The sequence below is a fragment of the Panthera uncia genome, chromosome C2 (assembly GCF_023721935.1).
Source record: "Panthera uncia isolate 11264 chromosome C2, Puncia_PCG_1.0, whole genome shotgun sequence".
Lineage (NCBI taxonomy): Eukaryota > Metazoa > Chordata > Mammalia > Carnivora > Felidae > Panthera > Panthera uncia.
Window position 1 is genome coordinate 85,569,726 of NC_064810.1, and position 25,669 is coordinate 85,595,394.

At 34.7% G+C, this 25,669-nt stretch overlaps 2 protein-coding genes across 3 annotated transcripts in view; one reads left to right on the forward strand and one right to left on the reverse strand.

Annotated features, from left to right (window-relative positions):
- GNB4 (G protein subunit beta 4) overlaps positions 1 to 9,765 on the forward strand; it is a 35,045-nt gene extending 25,280 nt beyond the window's left edge. The window contains exons 8-9 of the mRNA XM_049629569.1: positions 1,801 to 2,017; positions 5,506 to 9,765. Of these exons, the coding sequence (XP_049485526.1) occupies positions 1,801 to 2,017; positions 5,506 to 5,612 (324 nt within the window). The 3' untranslated portion in view covers positions 5,613 to 9,765. The remainder of the gene's footprint in view (positions 1 to 1,800; positions 2,018 to 5,505) is intronic.
- A 543-nt stretch (positions 9,766 to 10,308) lies between these two features.
- MFN1 (mitofusin 1) overlaps positions 10,309 to 25,669 on the reverse strand; it is a 35,247-nt gene continuing 19,886 nt past the window's right edge. For both annotated transcript variants that reach the window (XM_049629556.1, XM_049629555.1), the window contains exons 10-18: positions 22,467 to 22,588; positions 20,670 to 20,796; positions 20,434 to 20,538; positions 20,055 to 20,157; positions 19,692 to 19,921; positions 17,698 to 17,850; positions 16,712 to 16,908; positions 14,223 to 14,357; positions 10,309 to 12,445 (exon numbers count right to left, since the gene is read on the reverse strand). In XM_049629556.1, the coding sequence (XP_049485513.1) occupies positions 12,364 to 12,445; positions 14,223 to 14,357; positions 16,712 to 16,908; positions 17,698 to 17,850; positions 19,692 to 19,921; positions 20,055 to 20,157; positions 20,434 to 20,538; positions 20,670 to 20,796; positions 22,467 to 22,588 (1,254 nt within the window). In that variant the 3' untranslated portion in view covers positions 10,309 to 12,363. The remainder of the gene's footprint in view (positions 12,446 to 14,222; positions 14,358 to 16,711; positions 16,909 to 17,697; positions 17,851 to 19,691; positions 19,922 to 20,054; positions 20,158 to 20,433; positions 20,539 to 20,669; positions 20,797 to 22,466; positions 22,589 to 25,669) is intronic.

The following is a 25,669-nucleotide window of genomic DNA, read 5'->3' on the forward strand; positions in this document are numbered from 1 at the left end:
GAATGGAAGGAAGTGGTCAAAACCATTAGCCTCTAGCAGTAAGGGTTTGGTGAAGTGTTTCACATTACTGTTAAAATACAAGTACTTGATTTCTGAGAACCTGTTAACCTGTTACCACTCCCTTCCTCCACCATCATCTGGGAGTGTGGGGGTTTTTACATTCTATATTCGTGGGGCACCTGACTGGCTCATTTGGAGCATGTGACTCTTGATCTTGGGGTTGTGAGTTTGAGCCCCATGTTGGGTGTAGAAATTACTTAAAATCTTAAAAAAGTAATAAAGTAAGGGCCACCTGAGTGGCTCAGTCAGTTAAGCATCAGACTCTTGATTTCAGCTTAGATTGTGATCTCATGGTTTGTAAAATAGAGCCCTGTGTTGGGGTCCTCACTGACAGCACAGAGCCTGCTTGTGGTTCCTTCTCTCTCTCTGCCCCTCCACTGCTCACTCACTCAAAAATAAACATTTAAAAAGTAAATAAAATTCCCTATTACTGAATGAGAAGACTGCATATTGTAAACCAATCATTTATTCCTCAAACTAATTTTTAGGCTTAATACAAATTTCAGTTTAAACCCAAGTGGATTTTTTTTGAGATGAGTCAGAGGAATATGAAGAAAAGAAATTTGATCAAATATCTGTGAAATTCAGGCGGTGGGGGGGGGGGGAAGGAGAAAATAAAATGATTTGAATCAGAGTAATATGAGTATTTTGCCATACCGGATAGAAAAATTTATTAAGTTATGATTAAAAAAAACCATGTGGTGTAAGTACAAGAAAGACAGAACTAATGTTTTTGTGTATATAAGAGTTTAGTGAATTAAAGGTGTAACAACAAAATCAGTAAAATTATTTAGTCAATAGCTGGACAATTGCCTGACTATTAAGAAAATTAAGTTAGATCCTTATACTGAATGCTGTACATCAAATTCCAGATGGATAAAAATTAAGATGTGAAAAGAAATTATTTTTAAAAATTAGAAAAAAAATAATTGAATATCAGGTAATAATCCTGAGAAAGGACTTTATTCATAAAAATAATGGAAATCTCAAAAGGAAAGATGAACTTGACTACATAAAAATGAATATTGCTAAAAAAACATTGCTTTATATTTTAAAAAAACTATAAAAAAACTGTAAAATGTTTGCAAAAAACAAAATTTATATTCATCTCATTCCTTCAAGTACTAACAGCATAGTTAAAATAAGCAAAGATCATGAAAAGTCAGTTCATGAAAGTAATACAGATGACCAACAGGTATATGAAAAAAGCCTTTGTATAAAAAAAACAAAAAACAAAACAAAAAAAAACGTTGAGTAGTGCCGGTTTCTGAGAAAAAGGGATTTACAAACTAATAATGCATAGCTTTCTAACTAGCTTAACTTTATGCCTAGCCTAGCTGGGATGATTTATGTTCTTTGCTGTAAAATGTTTCCTATTTATTTCTCATAATGGGATTTTGGAATGTTTAAGAGTACACATACATAAATTCTACAAATAGTAATGTTCGATTTAAATCTTTTAATAAGCCATATGCAGGAGGAACAGAGCCAGCATTTACTGAATACTTGCTATGTGCTAAACCATGTACCTTGCATGTTAGTTCATTCAATCCTAACCAACACTCTGAAACCAAGGCCCAAAGTGTTTAAGAATTTTCAGGGCCCAATAGCTTTTCACCTGGTAAGAAGCCAAGTTGGAATTCAAATCTAGGTCTGTTTTACCCAGAGTCTGTCATCCCACCATAGCACGTGGTTTTTGTGAACTTTTACAGAATAAATGTTTGTTCCTTTTCTTTCTAGTTTTTCCCAAATGGATATGCCTTTGCCACTGGCTCTGATGATGCCACTTGCCGGCTTTTCGACCTCCGTGCAGACCAAGAATTACTGCTGTATTCTCATGACAATATTATCTGTGGAATCACCTCTGTAGCTTTCTCAAAAAGTGGGCGCCTCCTGTTAGCTGGTTATGATGACTTCAATTGTAACGTATGGGACACGCTAAAAGGAGATCGTGCAGGTTAGTAAAGAAGTCCACAGTAGGTTTTGATTTTGTTAGGAAACGAGGTTCCTATCAGTTGTCGAGGCCTGGACTCTCCTTAGAGCTGTGGGGAATGATGACCTGGCAGTTCTCATTCATGGTCCTTGTCCTGTGAGTGCGTTTCCAGCCCATAAACCATATTTACATTCCTGTTTTCTGAAGAGTAACATCTAGTTCTATAGTAGCTTCTTGTTTGGTGAGTTTTGCTCTAAAGAGAAATAGTGACTATAATTCAGCGTGGTGTTTTCCAAATTACAGTTTCTTCTAACCTAACAGGAAACTAACTGCTCTGAATCATCTTCCTTCTGAGCAGATCCTGTCTGGGACACAACCTAGATCTATACTCTCTTCCCTTAGCCCCATGCTCTGAGTTCTCCCCTGCAGCTTCCAGAATATTAGTGAGAGTATCAAGTCCTCCTAGGGACTGTCATTAATAACAACTTACACAGAGTGGTATTATGTATATTTTTAGAATCAAAATTATGCTATGGAACCAAATAAGTACATGGTTTGTTCCCAAAACAGCAGCCCTCTGGCCCTCAACCCACATTTTCTGTTCCCAAAGGTAGCTCCTAAGTATTCATTTCCATATCTTTAAATAACATGCCTGTATTGCTTTTATTTGATGTGTGTGTGCGCACACACACATGTGCACCCTCCAGTGTGGATTATTTAGTATCCACATGGGGGAGCAGTGGGAGGAGTGATGTTAAGGCTGAACTCTCAACAGTGAATAGCTATAAGGCTATTTTCTTAAAATAATTTATTTGTTGAGAGAGCAGGGGAGGGGCAGAGAGAGAATCCCAAACAGCCTCCACACTGTTGGTTGTGGAGCCCGATGCAGGGCCTGATCTACTGAACCATGAGATCATGACCTGAGCTGAAACCAAGAGTCTGACACTTAACTGACTGAGCCACCCAGGCGCCCCAAATGCTTAGAAGTTTGTTTTGTTTGTTTTAAAGCTAAAGTCTTTTTTTCTTTTAATTTTTTTTTAATGTTTATTTATTTTTAAGAGAGAGAGACAGTGTGAGCAGTTGGAGGGCAGAGAGAGCGAGGGAGACCCAGAATCCGAAGCAGGCTCCAGGCTCTGGGCTGTCAGCACAGAGCCCAGTGTGGGGCTCGAACTCACAAATGGTGAGATCATGACCTGAGCTGAAGTCGGACGCCTAAGTGAGCCACCCAGGTGGCCCTAAATGCTTAGAAGTTTAAAAACAACAATTCCATTGGGTCATGATTTTTTTTTTTTTTTTTTTTTTTAATTTCATGGCATGCTCTGTTGAGGGTTCAGCTTTAACATTGCTCCTCCCACCACAGCCACATCCTTCCCATCATTGTTTACCTGATTAGGACTTTTTAAACAGTACCTATTGCAGAGCAATATACTCTTGGTGTATATTAGGTTACGTTAATTTTTTGGCTTATATTCTTAGCTTTGATATACTTATTAATCATCAAACTTTTTGCTGGTTTTTAAAAAAAATTTTTTTTAATGTTTATTTACTTTTGAGAGAAAGACAGAGGTGTGAGCAGGGGAGGGGCAGAGAGAGGGAGACACCAAATCCAAAGCAGGCTCCAGGCTCCGAGCTGGCATCACAGAGCCTGATGCGGGGCTCGAACTCCCAGACCACGAGATCATGTCCTGAGCTGAAGTTAGACGCTCAACCGACTGAGCCACCCAGCCGCCCCAACTTTTTGCTGGTTTTAATAGATCTTGGAGTAGATCCATTTTCTTCTCGTTAAGAGATCATCTCTCTCTCTTTCTATCAAATAAGTCTCTAGGTTTATGCCCTGGTACAAGATGATCAGTCATCTGACTCAGAGTAGAGACCTGCGATGTCCGATTCCTGAACACTTTCTCATGTAGTCTTAGTTTATTTCCCCATCCTTGCCCCTTTCTGTTTCCAGAGATGGCTGGTTCCACTAGCATGTAACCCTTGTAGAGGTTCCATAGTGTGAATTGGTATCTCGGCATACCACAGCATTTGCTTTGAACTCAGCATTTTGTTTGGGGTCCACTAACACAGTACTACCATGTAGCGTATAGTTTTGTTACCACTGCCGGCTCGGTCCTGTCCTTGTGGGTTTGTATTCTTACCTTTAAACTCCTATACAGTTGTTGAGACTTCCGAGGGAGTAGGGGCAATGTTAACATTCCCGTGAATAACTTTCTACATAACGACCTTTCCTAAGAGATGGCAGAAAAGTTCACAGTTTCACATTCTGCCTGTAGAAATTTGGAGATACTCTTGTCCAAAGCCAATTACTTTTTCAAGAGGTATTAGGTGTTTTGCCTGGGTTGGATCAGTATCCATAACAAAATTTAAAATCTGTTTGTTTTCCATGTTTTAGCCTATATTTGAGTTTGAGTGTTGCTTTGCTTACAGCTGCTTGGTTTCAAGTGGGCTCAACTGTATACTTTCACAGTAAAATTGAATGGTGACTTGTGAATTGCTAATTCATTTTTCTTTCCAACGTGACTTGGACTATTTAGTCACTGTTCGTTTTTTGTAATTTTAACCTATAATTGTAAATTTGCCCATTGCTAAACATTGCCATACTGGAAGTACTACAGAGAATATTAGGAGTTAAGAAAGGATGAACTTCTGTTCTTGAAGTTGGGTGAAAATGATAATGCTTCATTGTACAGAGATCCTGCAGACTCAAACACAGTAAAGAAAAAATCTTGAATTTGATATATTCCAATTTTTTTCTACATCTTCACATTTCTCATTTTCCTCCCAATTATTTGGGAATAGCCCATGTGGTGATGTGAATAGCAGATAAATTTAACTGTATTTATTCAAATGAATTTAACTTTAATAGACAAAACTAAAACTAGATGTGTTGGTTTCACGAAGTTACAACCAAATATTGCAGTGTTTGCTGTTTAACAACGAAAATATATAAACTGTGTTGGTATTTTTGGAAGTGGTAATGTCAGGCAATTTCATTCTTACATTTCCCACACCCCCTCCTTTTTTTTTTTTTTTTTTTTTTTTTTGAGGGGCGGGGGAGAGACTCTAAAGCAGTCTCCATGCCCAGCACAGATATCAAGGGTTTAACTGACTGAGCCACCCAGGCATCCTGTGTTCTTACATTCTTTCTGTTCTTGTGAAAGGCTACTTCACTGAACTTCCTTTGGAATTTTGTTTTTGTTGAAAATAGCGTAGAGCAATGGCAGCATCTGGAGTATCATGAACTTACTAGAAATGTAAAATATAATCTGTTTTAGATATAAGCATAATTATAAGATCACTTTACAGAAGTGATAAAAGCATGAGCCAACGTACATGTCAAAAATTCACATAACGGAAAGAAATGTATTTTGTACACATATGTAGCTTACCCCTGAGACCAAGTCTCCCCATTTAGGTTTTAAATACTCTCTTAGATCTTTATGCACATAGTTGTTTAATTCTGAAACTTGCCTGTTGCTAATTTTTTTACTGAACTTTTTGTTTTTCAGGTGTTCTTGCTGGTCACGATAACCGGGTCAGCTGTTTAGGTGTAACAGATGATGGCATGGCTGTGGCAACAGGCTCTTGGGACAGTTTTCTTAGAATCTGGAATTAATAGCATGTGCAGGTTTTTCTGTTCTCCGTTGCTATCTGGAGAAATCAGTGCTACAGCCTATAGCTGTGAGAAGAAAATTCTACCTTATATTTGCAGGTGAAGATTTTTCTATTGAGATAATTATATACAAAAAGAAGCTTTCAGTAAACTATAAAACAAAAAAGTGGGGAAAAAAAAAAAAAGGCAAGGGTGCTTGCTGAGATCAAAAGGACCAGTGCATTAATTTGAGTTGAGCTAATTTAACTTTGATTAATTTTTGCTTGTACTCAGATTCTTTATTTTCTTTGTGTAGGACAGAATGTACACATTATAGCAGTCTATCATGTTTGTGTGTTTGCATTTTTTTAAGAACTACATTTTTAACTTTCTATACATAAGAATATCACATTTTTGAGTTATGTAATGGAGGAAGTAGGCACAGTGATAGATGGAAGTGATTCCAGATGTATGTGTGCTGTATTTGAAGAAAGTCTTCTTGAAGTCTGACCTTCCTTTTTGATGTAAAAGACATTTGGTTGCCTAATGTTTATACTAGCAGGCTTAGGTACTTCTGAGGGGAGACCCTTTTGAGTATCAGTAGTTTCTGGTGCATCCTTGGCCATCCTGTGAATTTAAAGAAGTGCTTGTTTTCAGTCCTTGGAGGGGGAGATAATCTGAAGGCCAGGGAATCAAGATTTCATTCTGAAATTTTAGACATACATAAGAAACTCCTATGTTAATAGCAGTAATTGCATAAAAATTATTGACATTTTAAAAATGTGGTTATGACCAAGACCCTTTCAGTAGACCTCTAAATAGTTGGGCTTACTTTCCTATGGATTTGATATTCTAGAATTGAGTTTGTAGGTACACTCATTATTTCAAATTGATGAACGTTTGGACTGTCCTTGAATCTGAAGAGTTTTCCCCAGTGTACTCCATTGACCTACATGTAGATAGGAAATAATGTGATGACATTATATTGTTGAAAGAAGTGTAAAATCTAATCAGTCACTAGACTTGATTAGTTCTAATTGTGTAGTGTAACAAAGTGGCTTTATGAATTTATGTTCAGATAATACAAAATCTGAATTGATAAAAACTTTCTGTGACTTAAATTTGAAAGAAATATTAAAGCTTTTTGCTCTTCTGTAGTACTTCTTCTTTTGGCACAAAATACTGGTTTCTAAGTGATTTTTGCCTCAGAGAATGCTTAGATCCAAGTGACTCCACTTGAAAGCCAAAAGAAAAATTCTAAGAGCAGCTCTTTAAGGAATCAGAGGAAAATAGTAAGCAGTTCCTGTTCGTAAATGGTATAATGTGTCTGTTACTAGAATGCCTGCCCGCCCCTCCCTCACGTCAAATTTAAACAAAGATACTTTTCCCCTTGGATTTTCTTCTATAAAGGAAGCTAAATGACAATAGAAGATTGTTAGTCTTGCTTGATGGTGAAGTCATGGGTTATTCTGATATATAGAAGTGCATTGTTTTGTGATTTAGTGAACTGCATCTGTTACTGTTGAGACAGGTCTCAACTTTTCATCACCTGTAACCCTAACCTAAATACTCCCAAACTGTATTTGTGAATTTTCATTTTTATATTGTGAATGTGCTAGTAAGTGAATCAGCTATAATGTATCAGTTTTAAGAATGGCTGATAATAATAAAAAGGAAAATGGATACAGGAAGATTATGATACAGGACCAAAAAAATACAGTGTAGGTGGCAGGCATGAATGTATATTTATAAACACATAAGATTTCTATGAACCTTTTGCAGTTAATGTTTGTGAACTGTCATTTCATAAAGAGTAGTTCTTTGAGATAAGGCAAGAGTATTTTAAAGGAATGTACTCATTTCCCCAAAAGGTGAGGGTCTGCCATGTAGTTCAGCAATTCATTCCAAAATCCTATTCAAGAAAGCATTTCTGCCATGTGCAAAGTAACATATATATATGAGAAGCAAAGTAACATACACACACACACACATATATGAGAAGTATCTCTTCTACTCTGAAATTTAATAAGATACTTTCGTCAGAGGCACAGCCTACTTCCATGGTCTTAAGCATTTTGATAGAATGATTTAAAAAATCTTGCGTAGATTAGTTGAAAAGCAGCTCCCATAATTAAATATATACTAGGCAACTAAAAACCAACCACTGTTGTGGTTTCTACATAATGACCAAATGGTGACCTCATTACCACATTAACTTTCTAGTTAAACCTTTGCTCTCCAGTAATATAGGTTCCAGTTGCTAAACATATTTGTTTCCTGAAGCTCAAGTTCAGCTGGTGGTCTATTTAAGTGCTGTGCATTAAGACTTCCCTATAACCAGTTAAGAATAACATAGTATATAGAGGCACTGTATAAATTTTAGTTCAAGACTAAAATTATGTCCAAATACAGTTTTAAAGAATTCGATCAAGAATGTTGCATTTATTTGGTGCCTATTAATTTTCTTTTACCTTATTAAGAAGCATTTAAACATAATATGCCTCAGCATTTTTATTTGTAGACTCTTCATTAATCACCTCGTAAAGTGTTTTTTTCAGATCTGGCAAGAATTTTTTTTTTTTTTTTTTTTGAGAATCTTAGGTTCCATGCTCAGCACAGAGCCTGACACAGAGCTTGATCCTATGACCCTGGGATCATGACCTGAGCCTAAATCAAGAGGCAGATGCTCAACACACTGAGCCATCCAGGTGCCCCACTGCAAGAATATTTTAAGAGAACATTCTTTTCTAAAAAAAAAAAAAAAAAAAAAAAAAAGAGCATGATTGCCATGTGGTTCAGCAAATCATCCCAAAAGCTGATAGTAAGGGCCTCTCTACTTTGATGGACAGGCCTCATTTTTGGCAGCTGTATTAGAGGTTTAGACTGAATGTCCAAGGTCCCTCCCTAGCTCAGATTTTTATAGTTGTAATCCCATGGTTACATGCACCATATTGAGTTTTATCTTCAGAGGCAAAAATCTGGCTTTAATATTTTAATCTTAAGAGTCTAATAGACAATTCTTATTTTAATTTAGTAATTTAGACTCAGCTGAACCCATACTGCGATGATAGTAAACTAGTCTCCTAGACACAATGGATGTAGGTGCTTCTGAATGTGTTGAGCCATTTTAAAGTTAACCTATTAAGAGAAATGGATCTTGACTTCTCCAGGTGACAATGAAACTTTTATTTCTAAAATATACTGTGCCAATATTATAACTGACTTTGTCCGACACTATTGAGGTCTTAGATTTAATAAAATTTTAACCTTTTTAAAAGTGAAAACATTCAGGGAAATTTATGCTCTGATTACTGTTGAATGTTTCACATATTGAATAGTTACAGCTTATCTGTTGACATTTAAACTTACGGAAACTGATTAAACAATCTTCTAAATTGGCCTATCATTTTAACAATATTCTTTCTAGCATCTTTAGGGTGTAAGTATAAGGCTTAAAAATTTTTGCTTTTAAATTAAGTACTATGTTCAGCTTCAAATTTCCCCTTTGCCATTGTGGAAAGCAAAATTTTAAACTGTCTTATCTCCTGTGAGAATTTAAAACATGCACAAGGATAGACCGTCTTTCTTGTGAGAAATTTAAAGTAAAAGGTGAACTGTTTCATATTTACTAGTGTTTCTCCCGTTCATTTTGAATTGTCTTAAATTCAGTGGCGTATTTAAAAATATTGGTTACAATAGGTACTCATTAAGATGGTTTGTAGTTGAATGTCTAAGCTAGCAGTGTATTTCTTAAAAGTTAGTCACAGATTGATGGTACACCTTGTATTTAGCCAATTTGCATGTTGATAAAATTTCCTGAGTCTTTTTCCTTAAATCCAATTACTGATCCTATAAAATAGTGATAATGCAGCATCATGAAAAAACTGGTTATGTGTTTCAACTGGTTTTAAGTGTTCCCAACAAAATCTTACATCATGTATTTATTTTTTACTTAATGGAATTTCAGTGATACTTGGTGGATATTTCAAGCCTTTTTGTCTTTTACACAATGGTGCTCTATTCTATTGTTTTCAAAGAAGCATTTGAACACTTGGATTTGTGTATTCTTATCCAAAGGCATCCACAAATAAGTGGGTTTTTAAAGCTGATTATTTTTTCCCACTTAAAATGGATTCTACAAACTCGTAGTGAATTGACTCTGAATGTCAGTAGTATGACTTGGGGAAAGGTGAACGTAGTAGATTAAAGCTCTTATAAAAGCTTTAAACCAAACTAAGTATTCTTGGATCTTTTCTTGCACAGTGATTCATTCCTTTATTTGTACAGTAGCTCTGTGAGATATTGCTGTGAATTGATATTGTAATCAATAAAGTGCTTTTAACCAGACTGCATACAGCATGTTTTAATTTTAAAAATCACACTAAAAGTTAAGTCTCAGAAGTAAACTCCAAGCCTAGTCATTTCATGCTCAGCCTTTTTTTCCTTTATCCAAACATTGGCAATTATGAAATGAAAAATAGGCTGCTGGAAGCAAGGAATAAATGTACTTCACTTTACTGCATTATGAATGCCAGCTTACTTATTAACCAGTTGATTGCTTATAGGATGTAGATAAAAGTATTCACTGTTGTCATTTCATCTCCACACCGTTGGAGGGAGTTGAGTACTTGGCTAGGCACATGAGCCATGACCCAAGATACCTAGAGCCCTGCTGCAAAACTTAAGATTAAAACTCACTAATGCCAGTAAAAATGTTACATTTATCAACTATCAGGCAAACAAGTTTTATTTTCACTTGCATACTTATAAAAATGTAGTTCTATAAAAAGTTTAAGGTTATACAAAGTTTATAAATAATCTCGCAAACGTATAGTAATCAAGTATGTGCAATAACTTTGAACTACAGCTGTGAAATACATAATTTCTGTATAATTCACGGGCTTAGTCATAGATGCACTTATCTCCAGGCATAAAGGTTGAGTTTCATTATTTTAGTGTTCTGTTTCCAACATTCATGCATTTTCAAACTTGATCAGGTGGAAATGCATTCAAACTAGTGATGGAAAACTTACTATAAATTGTACCAGAACCACTATTCCAGTATTACCCCAACTTTAGTGTGCATCAGGATCACGTGGAGGGCTTGTTCAAACAGATGGCTGGTTTCGAAACCTAGTCCTGGATTTAATAGGTCTGGGGTGAGACCCTGCAATATGTATTTCTTAGTTCACAAGTGATACACAGATAATCCAGAGGTCAAACTTTGACAGGCACTGTACCATTCTAATGCGGTGATACCAAACTACACTGTGTCAAAAGTTCAAGTACTTTTCATATAAAGATTAAGGTCTTGAACTTGTAACCTAAATTAGCAGTACCCAGAATCTTAGACATTAGTTTTTCATGTGGAATTTGTTACCTAATCCCATTTGTTGGTAGCCTGTACTATTTTTGGTTATAAAGCAACAACAAGCTATAAACTAGTATTTGGATTTGAATAGTGCATCCTAGTATCTGCTCTGCATAAAAACATTTTTGAAAGGCTTCTGTGGCCTAAAGAATATTATTTTCTCCTTAAGATATCCTGAAAAATAGTGCTGCACCTGTTATGAAAAGACTGAGTAGCATCCAGAAGCCTTAAAGGCACAAGAAAGGAAATAGTATTAAGAATAAAAGAACCTAACAGGTTATCCCTCTACGGAAAAGCAGAAAGTATCCCTTGCCAAATGCAGCCATTATGCATCTAACAAGCATCTAGATGCTGCTGCTTTGGTGATCCTCAAGGCTACATTTTGTGTAGCAAAGCCCTAGAATGTCATTTTTTCACGTTTCCATATAAGTTTAAATTAGTTTTTACACAGAAACAGACAATACTTGAACTCACGAACATTTCATTAAGTTAAAAAGTACAGTAATATTAACAGTGCCCTGGCAAATTCATACAATTAAAGTAAAGCCACCCGGGGGGGACAATCCAGCAGTATCCTCCGCAAGTACCTTCTGAAGAACAACGGCATTGGTACAGGAATACAACCACCCAAAAGTCAGAGCTCCCGTATCTTTGGCTATTTTTATCACTTCAAACTTTGCTCCTAAAACTGAGATAGAAAGGTTTCCTCGCTGTAATCATAGTTGAAACTGAAAATGTTTCTTTAGAAACAGATCAGGCAACTAATCAGACCCAGAAATTTTTATACTTTTATAAGAGACTATAATAACAAATCTTTATACTATTTTACATCCATTTTAATGGGAAAAAAGAGTAAAAACAGTGTATTTATTAGTGGTTTACATACCTGCCAGGATGGCAAAAGTGATTGTAACTTGCATAAACAATACACTCAAGAACATTCCACTCTCCTTGATAGAGCAATGCAGTTTATAAAAGAAAAAAATGACTATTCCCATTAAAGTAGGCATCAAAAATTAGTTTTGAGAAAAGATGAAATGAGCATTCTCTAACTCCTGGATGCCAGGAAGCAGAGTTTTTTCAGAATCAAAAACAAAGAGAGCCCTAATTAAGAACAAGGCCCCACCCCTCAGGGGTCACATAGTTGGTTCTGTTGCTTTTAACTAATTCATTTGAAACACAGTTTAGCCTTTTCTTTACCCAAAATTAAAATTAAAAAGACCTCATATAATACTCTTCAGAAATGCAAACACCCTGAGATAGATCATTATCAGAATCTACACAAGGATTTGCTATTTAGGTACAGTTAGTACAATTCATATTTAAAGTCATTTCATAAAAAAACTGTCCCAATCTTCCAAGTTCCATTTTCTCCTATGATGATCACCAAAGCAATCTCTACTGTTAAGATTCTTCTTCATTGCTTGAATGTAGAAACTGCTTAGTAAAATTCTCCAGCTCATTTTCAAGTTGAACGGCTTTATTTCTAATTTAAAAAAATGAATAAAAATACCAATCTAATTATCACAAAGGCCAGTGAGAAAGAAATGCATTCCATCCAATCTTCAAAACAAAACAAAAAATCACTAGTCAGGTGCTACTACATGTATCTGAACTCCTATTAAAATATTATCAACCTTTTTAGAGTACGTATATGTGCTACTATGGCTTTTCTATAAACGCAGAATCCAATGTCCAGAACTTAAAAAGGTATACTGAGATAAAAACCAAAAACCTAAGAAAGAATGAAAAGCATTAAGAGACCATGGAGTCCTATTACCTTACATGGGAGTTATATCCTAAGTCACAGAATCATAATTGTCCCTGAATTCCCTTTAAGTTAAACAATGTCTAGAACAACGGGTTTTATGTATACATAAAGTAGGTGTCAGATGTCAAAGGACCGTGTATACCAAAAATCTTTTTAAATACTAGAATCATACTTGATGCGGCCAAATACCCTAATGAGATGAAAACAGGAACTAAAACTGACAAAAGAACACAGATTTGCCTCCCATTCTCATACCATGCCAGGGCACACACACACACATACTTGGGTGAGCTTTTCTCTCTTGGTCTTGTTGCTGGGGGCATATAGTCAAGGTCATATAAGTTAATGGACACATGAACTACACTGTATGCTTCTTCAGGCAATTGTCTTTTAATTAGGTAACTTAAATTCTATCTGAATTGCGGAGCCTAATTAGTAACAGTGGGGATTCTAAATATTATGGGATTTATTTAGAAAAAGGATTAGCACATAAAAATTATTCATGCTTAAGTCCTACAAAAATCAAAAAGCTACAGCAAGTGCCAATAATATCATTTGTTTAACAAGATGAAACACTACTAAAAAAAAAAAAACCTAAATAAAAAAAAACAACTACTGGATATAGTTTTACTAAAGGCTGTATTTGGGATGATCTAACTTAAAAGAGCTGCAATGGGATAAATGAAATTTACTTGGGAGTGTGTGTGCGTGTGTATGAAAAGAGGCTGGGGTCTAAGTGATAGGCCGTCATCTTTTGCAGAGATTGTGAAACCAAGGTGCAATAACAATGTAACTGCTGATCAGATTAAGACACCATGGATAGACACGACCACAGGTGTTTATGTCCCAAAATTCAGCTCACAAGGACAGCCTCTACGATTTGGAGACACTGCAGGCTGCTCTTATATGGGCATTTTATGTAACACAAGCCCTGATAAGTAGCAGCAGGAATTAAATGATGCTTAATGATACTCATAGGTGAGCCAGCTAATTGGTAAAAGCTGAATGTCAGGACTACCAACAAGTAGCCACCTCATGGTGACACTTCTGGTCAGGTCCCCAAAAGCAAACTTTAGTTAGACTCCACAGAATCCATGATAAATCATATTAAACCAGAATTCCACATATTAGGATATCTTGTTTACTCTTGTTGCTTCAAATTTTAAGCACATCCACATCCCCCAATGAGAATGGAAGGTATGGGTCTTGGATATACAGGACTAAAAACTCACACTTTTTAATTTTAGAACATCTGCTGTGAACAGGGATTAATATAGCTCAACATAAAGTTCTAGATAAAGACCTAAAAAATTCCTTCTAATTCAGATTTGTTTTTTCTTGTTGAAATTAGCTTTCACTGAAAATGCAAAACATATGGAATTAAATATGGATGGAATATAATAATTAAGCCAATGCAGAAAGTTTTAATATAATTATATTTAGGTAATGAGACCAATAAACATTCATATTATCAAGAAAAATGTTCAAATACCTTAAGACCTTTGAATTGCTTTGTATTTTCTCCAGTTGATCTATTTCTTTGGATAATCTAGCAATTTCTTCTTCCAGATGTCTTTGTGTAATATCAACTTGTTGGCACAGGCGAGCAAAAGTGGTTGCCATTTCCCTTAAAAGAAAAAATGATGTTTTCAGCAGTCATGAATGTCTTTGAAAATGAATGAAGCTTTAATTTAAAGCTTATATAAAAATATCACAAGTTTAAAATATACGTAAAGTGTAAGGTATCAAAGAACACTGTTAGGAATGGTATAAGGGAGGATATGGCACTAAGGCTTAATACCACTGTAGGCTTAATTTCATCTGGCCTCAAGACAAATGCTCAATAGGCAGTATGAACCTCTACTATATGGTTGTGAATATGAATAAGCTATAAAAAGGCAAAAGATGGGTATATTTCCTCAGAAACACAATAAGACTTACGAGTCCTTTGCCTACAGAAATAAATTACTGAGAACAGGCAAGAAAACTTCATGAGCTTTTGTGACTTGCACAAAAAACACTATTTTTTTAATGTCTATTTTATTTTTGAGACAGACTGCAAGTGGGGAAGAGAGGGAGACACAGGATCTGAAACAGGCTCCAGGCTCTGAGCTGTCAGCACAGAGCCCAATGCGGAGCTCAAACCTGTGAACCACAAGATCATGACCTGAGCTGATCAAGTCAGACGCTTAACCGACTGAGCTACCCAGGCACCTCAACAACAAAACAAAACTTTAAATCATAGCAACATTAACCATGTTCCTACAACCAAATGGCTCAATTTGTGTGCTAATCTGTTAGCTTTGGCAAACATATTTTTGCAACAGGAAAGATGTCTAGTAGGTGTGTACCTCTGGAATATGATTAACTGACTTTTCTTTGCAACTATTCTCCTGTGCATATTCATCTTTCCCATGGCCTTTTTTCTCTCCATTCTCACCCCATTCTACCATAAATCAATATTAGACAAATTAAGCATCTTGCATTATTTCATATTGCATTAATATTTAGCTCATATTAACTGAATAATTATTTGAGGCTGCTTCCATTAGAATGTAAAGTCTTCTAAGAAAGAGGATCAAGTTATCTCTAACTTTTTATTTCCCACAACCCCCTCTAGCAGAATTATTAGCACATGGTAGGCAATTAATGAAGACCAAATGAATGGAAAGCTTAACTTTATTTTTACATATGTGACCTGAGATGATTTCTTTTGGAGGTCTAGGTATCTTTATTAGAGAAAAGATCTTCCTTAATATAAATAAAATGAAAACTACTGTATAAAACAGGAGTTCAATAAATATTTGGTAAATATTCAGTTATCTCAAATCTGTGCCCTGTTTCCATTCTCTACAGCTCTATGTTAGTACGGGCTTTGACCTTGTGTCTGAAAGTTTAATCTCCTTGCAATTCTTGTCTCCTTAATCTAAACTGTTCTATATACCACACCACTGCAGTTATTTGTTCCAGAGCTAAACGTTAATGACATCTCTCCCCAGACTTCTAATTATCTAAGCTCCTGTCCTAGTGTTAGGTTTATATTCAAATGTACCCCTCTGATATACATATCTGTCACATCAAAATTTTCTCATGTTTCTGAACACACTTCCTTTCCCCTTTCTTTGCTTTGGGGTGTTTTCTCTGCCTACATCTTTTTATTCTATTCTGGCTACCCTTCCTTGTAGGAAACCCTTATTGACCCACCAGCTTTCCTGATTTAAGATTCTAAAGCCTCACATTATGAGGCTTACTTACCACTTTTCACTTATTATAATTATGTACATGTTATTTCCTTCACTAAACTACAATCATCTTCAGCTCAGAGAACTTTTTAATTTAGGTCTCAGTAGCATCCAAAAATTGGCTATTTTGCATTGATTTAATTGGAGTTCTATATATTTTTACTAGATCAGTGAAACAAATTTTAAGACACATAAAAGAAATTAGTGGACACCAGTATTATTATAATAAAATTCCCTTGAGTTCTAAAAGAGTTATGCCTTTAGGGGCGCCTGGGTGGCTCTGTCGGTTAAGCGTCCGACTTTGTCTCAGGTCATGATCTCATGGTCCGTGAGTTCGAGCCCCTATCGGGCTCTGTGCTGACAGCTCAGAGCCTGGAGCCTGCTTTGGATTCTGCGTCTCCCTCTCTCTCTGCCCCTCCCCCGCTCCCACTCTGTCTCTCTCAAAAATAAAGATTAAAAAAAAAATCTTTTAAAAATAAAAATAAAAAAATAAAAGGGTTATGCCTTTAAACTTGTAAACCTGGCTGTGACAGTAAAAATAAATTACACTTGTCATTACGCATTTTTGAACCTACTTGGTTGGTATCATTCGATTTTTTCACCTTGGTGGTGATTACAAAGTGTGTTCACATTGTGATAGTTCCTTGAGCAGTACTTTTGCTTGTGCATTTTTTACATGTATGTCATAGTTCAATAATTAAAACAAAAAAAGGAAACAAAGACACATCTTCCAACTTACTGTTGTACTTGATGGCTACAGTTTGCACTCGTGAAGCTGACAATCATCTGCAGTTTTTCAGTTGCATAGTTCACAAACTGCTGTTTAAAGGCTCTCTCCTTAGCACGGGTGGTCCAGGTCAGCCTTTCATAAAGATACAAAGCTCCATACATACTTAATGAAACAGATATGAGTTTCCAGCCTACAGTTTTCCAAATCTGTAAAGATAAATTCATAGGCTACTTTGAGAAAGAAAATCACCATTAGGGGCATTGTATATTAAGGCATTTTAGCAAACGCATCAGCTCCCTAAAGATCTTTGACTCAGATCCATTTTTTTAAACAAATATCAGACAAGAACTTTTATAACCTGCCAGACATTTATTTGGTAAATTGATCTAATGTTATCTCAAAAAGGCATGTGAATTTTTTTTTTTTTTTTTTTTAGGTCACAGATTTTAAAAAACCAAAACAAGTAAACTCATATTGTTAATGATGTGAAAAAATACTTTACATATATGTACTACTACTAATCTTTAATATGTGAAGGCAGATCCCTTTGGTATTCAGAGAAGGCTAGATAAGGAACCTGGATCATTCTTATTACACCAATGTACAAATATCATTTCTTTATGTGCTGTAATGTGAAAATAAGCACTGTTTAAAGGACTAGTTAGTTGGTGGTATTTTTCTCCCTAAAGAAGTATTTGGTAAAAATTTATACGGTGGAAATCATTTTGCAATATCCGCTTTTATGAAATCATTATGTTGTATGCCTAGAACCAATACAATGTTATAGGTCAACTATAGTTAAATTTTAAAATATATAGTTTTAAAAACTTAAGATTAGACCTGTGAAACTCCTCTTTATTCACTAATTTAACCAACAACTTTTCGTGTCATTTTATAGATCCTGGAAATAAAAGTAAATATACCTTTCTTTTCATGATCTAACAAAAAGCTCTGCACAAATTCCAATTTTAATTATACTAAAAAGGACTTCTTACCACCCCTCCAACAACGATGATGCCCATAGAAGTTCTAGATGTGAGAGAAGCTAATCCCGTTATTAAGGTAACCATGAGTTCTTCCTGTGATGCATTGTCTGGCGTTGTTGGATTAGTAGGAGCAGTGGGAGTAGAAGCTAAAGATCTGGGGAGCTGGTAAGGTTGGGGAAAAAGGATTATTATAATTAAACCACTACAAATGGTACAGTTACATTTATAAAGTTCTACTGTATTTCTTTTATAATTACAGTAGTAAATCTATAAAAAGAATGACTCCAATGAGTTCCCAATAAATACACTAAGAAAATAAAAATGGCCTGAAAATTATTTTCTGTGACCAATATTGAGCCAATGATATCACGACAAATAATGAATTTTCACACTATATTTCACACTATAGTAGGCCCTCAACCCTCAAGAGGAATTAAAACCATATTTTAAAATTCTCACACCAAAAACACATCCTTAAAAAACATTGGACTTAAAAATTAAAATCTTCTACACTTCAAAATACACCATAAGAAAATGGCTTAAAAGCCAAGTCACAGACTAAAAAAACTTATTTGGATATCATCTGACAAATGACTTGTATCTAGAGAATATATACAGAACTCCTGCAAGTTAATAAGAAGCCAAATAACCCAATTTAAAAATGGGCAAATGATCTGAATAGACATTTCACAAAATAAGATATACAAATGGCTAATATAAGCACATGAAAAGATGTTCAAACTCTTTAGTCATTAGGGAAATACAAATCAATGGTACATGAGATACCATTTCACACCCACTGAATAAAAAAGACGGACAATAACAAGTCTTGATGAGAATGTTGAGAAATAGCTGGTAACAGAAAATAGCGTAGCTGATTTGGAAAACAGTTTGGCAGTTCCTCAGAAAGTTAAACATGGAGTTACCGATTGGCCCAGCAATTTCATTCCTAGGTATATACTCAAGAGAAATGAAAACAGATGCCCACATAAAAACAGTACATGAGGGGCACGTGGATGGCTCAGTCGGTTAAGCATCCAACTTCAGCTCAGGTCATGATCTCACAGTTCATGGGTTCGAGCCCCACATCGGGCTCTGTGCTGACAGCTCAGATCCTGTGTCTCCCTCCCTCTTTGCCTCTCTCCCACTCATAATCTCTCAAAAATAAATAAATGCTAAAAAAAAAAAAAATAGTACATGAGTGTTCAGAGCATCATTATTCACAGTAGCTAAAAAGTACAAACAACTCAAGTGTCCATCAACTGATGGATGAATAAAATGTGTGGTATCTATAATGGAATATTATTCAGCCATTAAAAATGGAATATTTATATATGCTACAACATTCATGTACCATGATGATGAATCTTGAAAATACTATGCTAAGTGAAAGATGCCAGTCACAAAATGCCACATTTTTAATGACTCCATTTATAGGAAATGTCCAGAAAGGGCAAAATATGATAGTTACAGAAAGCTAACTAGCAATAGGGCTGAAGGTAGGAATGATTGATGGACTACAAATGGGCACAACGGTACCATTTGAAGGTGACAGGTTCTACGACTACATTGTGGTGACGGTTTTACAACTCCATAAATTTTCTGAAAAATTATCAAATTGATAGATTCAAAACTTTTTAAAAAAATGTTTGTATTAATCTAATTTATTTGAAGTCAAAACTTCAATTTTATTTGAAAACAAAAACTTCTGAGAAAATAAAAACCCATTTCAAAAACAAATGTGGAACAACCTACAACAGTACTGGATGAAAATGCTGGGATTACCTCTCCCTTTGCATAGTCTGCCTAATTCAGAAATGGCTCTATTTGACAGACATTAAATCATAAATATGCAAATTAGACACAGGAAGTTCTATTAGGGAAAATCACATAAGCAAAATAAAAAGGAGAATCTCAACTCATAGAATCAAAGATACATAACTGTGTAGTAGAGCAATAATCAAATAAAAAGCTTACTCAAAAAAAAAGAAAAAAAAGGATACCTGGAAGATGGGCTCTGATAATCCTAGCAGCACCCTCTGAGCATTCGTCGGGCCCAGGAAACGATGGACAAGGGAAGACCAGCCCAGGGAAAAACGAAATACAATATCCTCTTGAAAATCTGAACATAACTTATGGCAATTTAGGTCATAGCTGAGATCAAATTTCTTGCAAGGAATCAGTGTATGTAGTTTATTTTGTATACCAGCTGGAAGTAATGGCTTCAAATTTTCTAGACAAAACAAAATTATATTTAAGAAATGACAGTAAATAATGTTTTATGTTGTATAAAAAACCTAAAGGAAAATAAACCCTTTATCAATGAAATAAAAAAATACGCATAAACTTGTAGATATAAATATTACCAATAATTTCTTGCTGGGATTGAAGCATTGAAGCATTGACTTCGTTTGTGCACCGATCGGCTAAATTTCTTCCCATGCCATCTTCTATGTGCTTATTTAACTCCTGTTAACATGATAAATGTGCCCATTACTTTTTCTCTAGAACATACATAGATTTTACAAAAACTTTAAAAATGTAGTAAATGCTAAATCTTATTCTTAGAGGATAACTTTTCTGCGTGTTCTGTATACATAGTAGTGTAATTATCACAAGAGTACACAGGAGGTGTAACACTTTAATCATAAGCTGGTTGCCATGAAGATGCTATACCACTAAATATAAATGTACAATAAGGTGAGGAAACTGTATCTAAATAACTTTAAATACAATTTAACTTACATTTTTATATACTTTCAATACACTTGGAGTAGGATGAAACTCTGAACAAAATTCATCAACCAACACAGACAGTCGGCAAATTTCATCTGTCATTGCACATGACACCTGAAAATACGAAGTTAAAAAAATTAAACAAGATTACCAATTACTCCAAAAACTAAATTGAATACCCCACCCACTGAGCCAGCCAGGTGCCCCCCTTCCCAGAAATTTTAATCATAAATTCACCAACCCACCTTGTTTGCCACCTCCTCTGTAACCTCCCTGATTTTTTTCTTAACATCCAGTGTTAAAAGGTTCATCTGGTTTCGGATAAAGTCCAGTCTATCAATTTGATCTTCCCTCTCTTCCATTGAATAAACCCTATTATAGTATGAAAAGTAATTAATTCTTAGGATATATTAAAGTCCCAAAGCAGTTAAGTGAGGGTACTCACTTATGCACTGAACAATCTGTTAGCATAACAAGAAAAATAATCTTGTATTTTCAACATCTAAAAGGATTCAAATAATATTTCATCTTAAAATATTTATAGAAGACTGGATATAAACTACTTTGTCTCTCTGCCCATGAAGTATCTGAATCCCACAAAGAATCCACCCCCCCCCCACTAAGAATTAGGAAGGATTCTCCAAACACAGATATGAACAGTCAAAATAAAACAAAACTCAGTATTGACTTCATTTAATAAACAAGGGTTAGCAAATGACATCCTGAAAGCCAAATCCAGCCAGCTGCTAGTTTTTGTTAAGGTTTTCTTAGGATATAGCTATGACCATTCATACATGGCTACCTTTGCTCTAAAACTGAAAAACTGAGTAGCTGCAAAAGAAAGAGATGACCCACAAAGCTTAAAATATCTACTATCTGGCTTTTATAGAGATTCGTCAACTACCGGATGGTATAGGAAAACAAAGACCTGAGACACTTTTAAATTATCTTTAGCTAAGAGTTCCCAAGACATGATGATACAAAACATCCTCAAATCACATCTTCTTTGTGGCATGTTTAGTTCAATGTCCTGAATTTTTAAAATTAAGAATATTAAGGTCAATTGGTGGACCAAATACTCACTTTGGCTACGTAATAAAGCAATTGAGCTGAAAGGGGTGTAAATGGGCAACACAATCCCATACAGAAACACTGGGCAGGGCCTGAGATCAGCCTGAGATCGGTCTTGTGTTTTATGTGCTGGAAAATCTCTAATTCTGTACATAATGCATTCCACTAAAAGTGTCAACATTAGGCAATAGATTTAGGTATAAGTGTTTGTTTTCCCAGTAAGATCAAATGCTTTTAAAATTCCCAATTTAATGTCATCTTTAACTTAATCTTTGATGCTTTATAACTTTCCTTTCTTTGGCTGAAACCCACTGATGGTATAATTAAGGCTGAACACTGTTAACTATCATCATATCTAATAACATCATCTTTGTTGCAAGTGTACCAACTTTGTGAGAACTACCCTTTTCTTCAATAATGTTGGCAATTTCATGCATTCATTTTTGTCTTTATAAGATAATAAATGGAATAACAGCACAGTACAATACGACATATAGGGTAGTGCTTACCAAACTGACTTTCTGGCCGGCAGGTAATATCACCTTGTTTGTTTACCAGTTAATGAAAAAAACCACAACTGGCATCAAAGAGGCATTTCAAGGTATCAGTGTATGAATATATGAAAAATTGGTCATAGGTTGAATGTTAACAAAAAAGAGGGTCACCTCTTTTTTGGACTTCTTCAAAAAATTCCTCTTGAAGAAATGGTTCTTCCACTGCTTTAAACATATTTTAAACTATGAAATATGTTACGATTTTACTCATGAGAATACTGAGATCCAAGGAATGTAAATGATGTATGCGAGGTTGTAGAATAAATATTTATAATTTCAAATATTCATTTTAAAACATGCAAGTAAATTGTTGACTTTAGTATGAAAGTACTTAAAATATAACAATTTAAAACCTTAGTCTAAGGAATTCATATTGATACAAAATGGCTTTTATTTTGCAATAAAGTGAATTCATACCTTTTCTCTGCTGCTGCCACGTTTATTGAATCCATTATGATTTTCACAGTATCTAGTATCTGTTTAGCTCTGATAGTGTGCTGTTCAAACTTTGTTCTCACTGCTGACTGCGAGATACACTCCTGCGAGGGGCCCAAGCCATAACACATTACTGTAATTCCATCCCAATATTTTCAGGAATTTAAACACAAAAACTTGCTGTATGTAACATTAACCAAAACATAAATAAAGGCAGAAAGTAAATGCATGATAAACACAAAGTTAAAATAACAAAGGTTAAAAAAACTACAAGCAATCAAAAGTAAAAAGGGCATTAACAGCAAGTTCGTATGTGTAATTTTACACAGTAATGTGCAATGGTTTTTTTGACTATTTTTAAAAATAAATAAATAAGCAGGGTATTGTTTTCAATGTTTAAAGCTTCTCTGTTAAAATTACTAATTTTATCTGATTACCTTTAATCTACTTCTATTCTATCTTGATTTTTCTCATGCTTACAACAGATAACCTAATAAAGTTCTTAACTGAGTTATGAATTAGAATTCTACATTTTAAGAAAGGAGTTGAATGACATGTTTCACATAAGGTTATTTATTATAAAGGAATTCTACCAATTAAAACTTGAACAACTTGAAGGATATTCTTTAGCAACAAACAACCTAAATAATATTTTAAATTATTAAAAAAAAAAAAAAGAACGGGGCGCCTGGGCGGCTCAGTGGTTACATGTCTGACTTCGGCTCAGGTCATGATCTCACGGTTTGAGAGTTTGAACCCTGTGTCAGGGTCTGTGCTGACAGCTCAGAGCCTGGAGCCTGCTTCAGGTTCTGTGTCTCCCTCTCACTCTCTCTCTCTCTCAAAAATAAATAATAAGCATTTAAAAAATTTTAAAAGAAAAAGAAAAATATCTACAGCTATTTCAGAGACAATCCCTGTTAATGCCCTTGGTCTACAGTTTGTGTACACAGGTCCCAATGATGCCCTATCTCATTTGTTTCACCTTCAAGCTAATTGTAGCTAATAAATCATTTACTGTACAAATCTGTTTCATGACCAGTGTTTTTTTTAAAACAGAATACGTTAGAATGCATCACATATAGTAATGGATACATTTATACTGTAAAATTTGTTCAATTTTGTTTCAATTTCAATGTGCATGCTACTTGTTATTTAAAATATTTACTGTGATTCATCATTAAATGTTAGCAAAATTATCATATTAAAATTGTCCTTTCATTTTTACCTCATAGAAAGTCAAATTCTGTACTGAAATAACATTTAAAAACAACTACAAGAGTTTACAGAGAAAGGCTATCTGGTCTTTGAACCATCAAGAAATGCTTGTCTGGGTCACAGCAGCAATAACTGCCATAGATGTTTTGTAGGCAGCCGCGTTTATTTTCTGTGAGGAATTTTTCAAAATCTGGTATATATCTCCATAATTTCCATGAATTCATCTTCTTGAACCTCTTTTTATATGTAACCAGTAGTAAAACTGTAGTAATTACTATCCTCTGTCAAAATAGCTTTCAAACTTTAAAAAGGTATTCACTTAATACTCTAGTATTTGTCATCTTGGAATCATTAGTATGTTATACATTCACTCAATATATTATTTATAACCTATGGTTAGCCTTCACATCTCTGAAGTGATTATCTGTTTCACTAAGACAGAGAACACTCTTAAAATTTCTTTTGCCAGTTTAGGTGTCCTCTTCAGTACTTTGAGATATGAAAAATAAAAGAGATTTACTTCTTTAGCCAAAGGATACATGAGGGTAATTCATTTAGTTAACTGTTTATAAAGCCTTAACTCAAAGCCCATTACTTTCCTTCACCGCATAGCCTAAGTTTTGTTCAGGGTTAAGCTTATTTACACATCACTCAACATCACTAATCCTGAATAGATTAGTTGAAGGAAGTTGGGGGGGGGGGGATTTCCCCCTCCCCCCGCCCCTGCACCTTCTGTATGTACCTACAGAAAACCCACCAATAACTACACAATATTAAGTGTTTAAAAGTATAAACTGCTTATTTCTAACTGAATCAAAGCTTTTTCTTTAAATAACTGTATCTCATAAATTGACAAATTAACTGCAACAAAAAATTTAATAAAAGCATAAAAATATTTTTAAAAGAAAAAAAGGTTAAAAGAAATTCTATGTTCCTCGATGAAGCAGATCTAGATATCAGCAATGAAGACTCAAAATTTGTAGATAACAGCACAGTATTAGAGCTAGACCAGAAAGAAAATATTTCCAAAAGTTATTAGGCAATATAAAAGTCATTCCTTGATTTAAAAACATATAATCATGAATAAATATAAAGAAAAAAGCAGGAAATCTTCTTCCAATTAAGAAGTATCCTACACTGATGCTCCCCCTGATCAGAAAAATACCAAGTCAACCTGCAAAAGAAATATTCTATTCTGAAGTGTGGGAAATGCTAATTTAAATACAGGGTTTTTCAGTGTATTATTTCTCAGAACTCTTGCTACATTAATATGCTTATGAATCCCCATAGGGAACATATACAGTAAGCAGCAGTTTCCAGACTTACTTTATCAGGAACACTAATTTTCCAAGGAGAAGGTTAAAATACTACACCAAACCAATTTAAATTCTATCTTGTCAGAGTATCCTGTAGATTATCTTAAAACTTATTAAAGATCTGGAACCAAAACAATAATCCTAATATCAGTTAAGATAGTTTTCTAACTTTCTAATAACATCTTAAGAAGCCAGCTGGTAGTCAATTATAATTACACGTTTGTAAATATTAACATTTATGTGTCATTAGGACATACAAATTTGTCAAATCCCTGTAACAGACTGCAAATGCTCATAATAATATGCTATTCATCACTCCCAACTTATTATTTTGAAATACTTTTAACTAAGAGGACTACACAAGAAAAACACTAATAACACACTATGCCTTTCAAGTAAACATTCCAAGTGTTAACAATCAGCCCCATTTGTTTACCTTTCCCCTCTCTCCATATAGATATATGTCTATACATAGAAATACACATGTATTTTTATACATATTGTTTCTACTCAACAATTTGACCGTTCTTTGCAGACATCACAGCTTTACTACTAAATATATTAACATATGTCCCAAAGAATTGGGTCATTTTCCTATACAACAACAAAATAATTACTGTGTTCAGAACATTATCATTGGGTCAATACTATCAA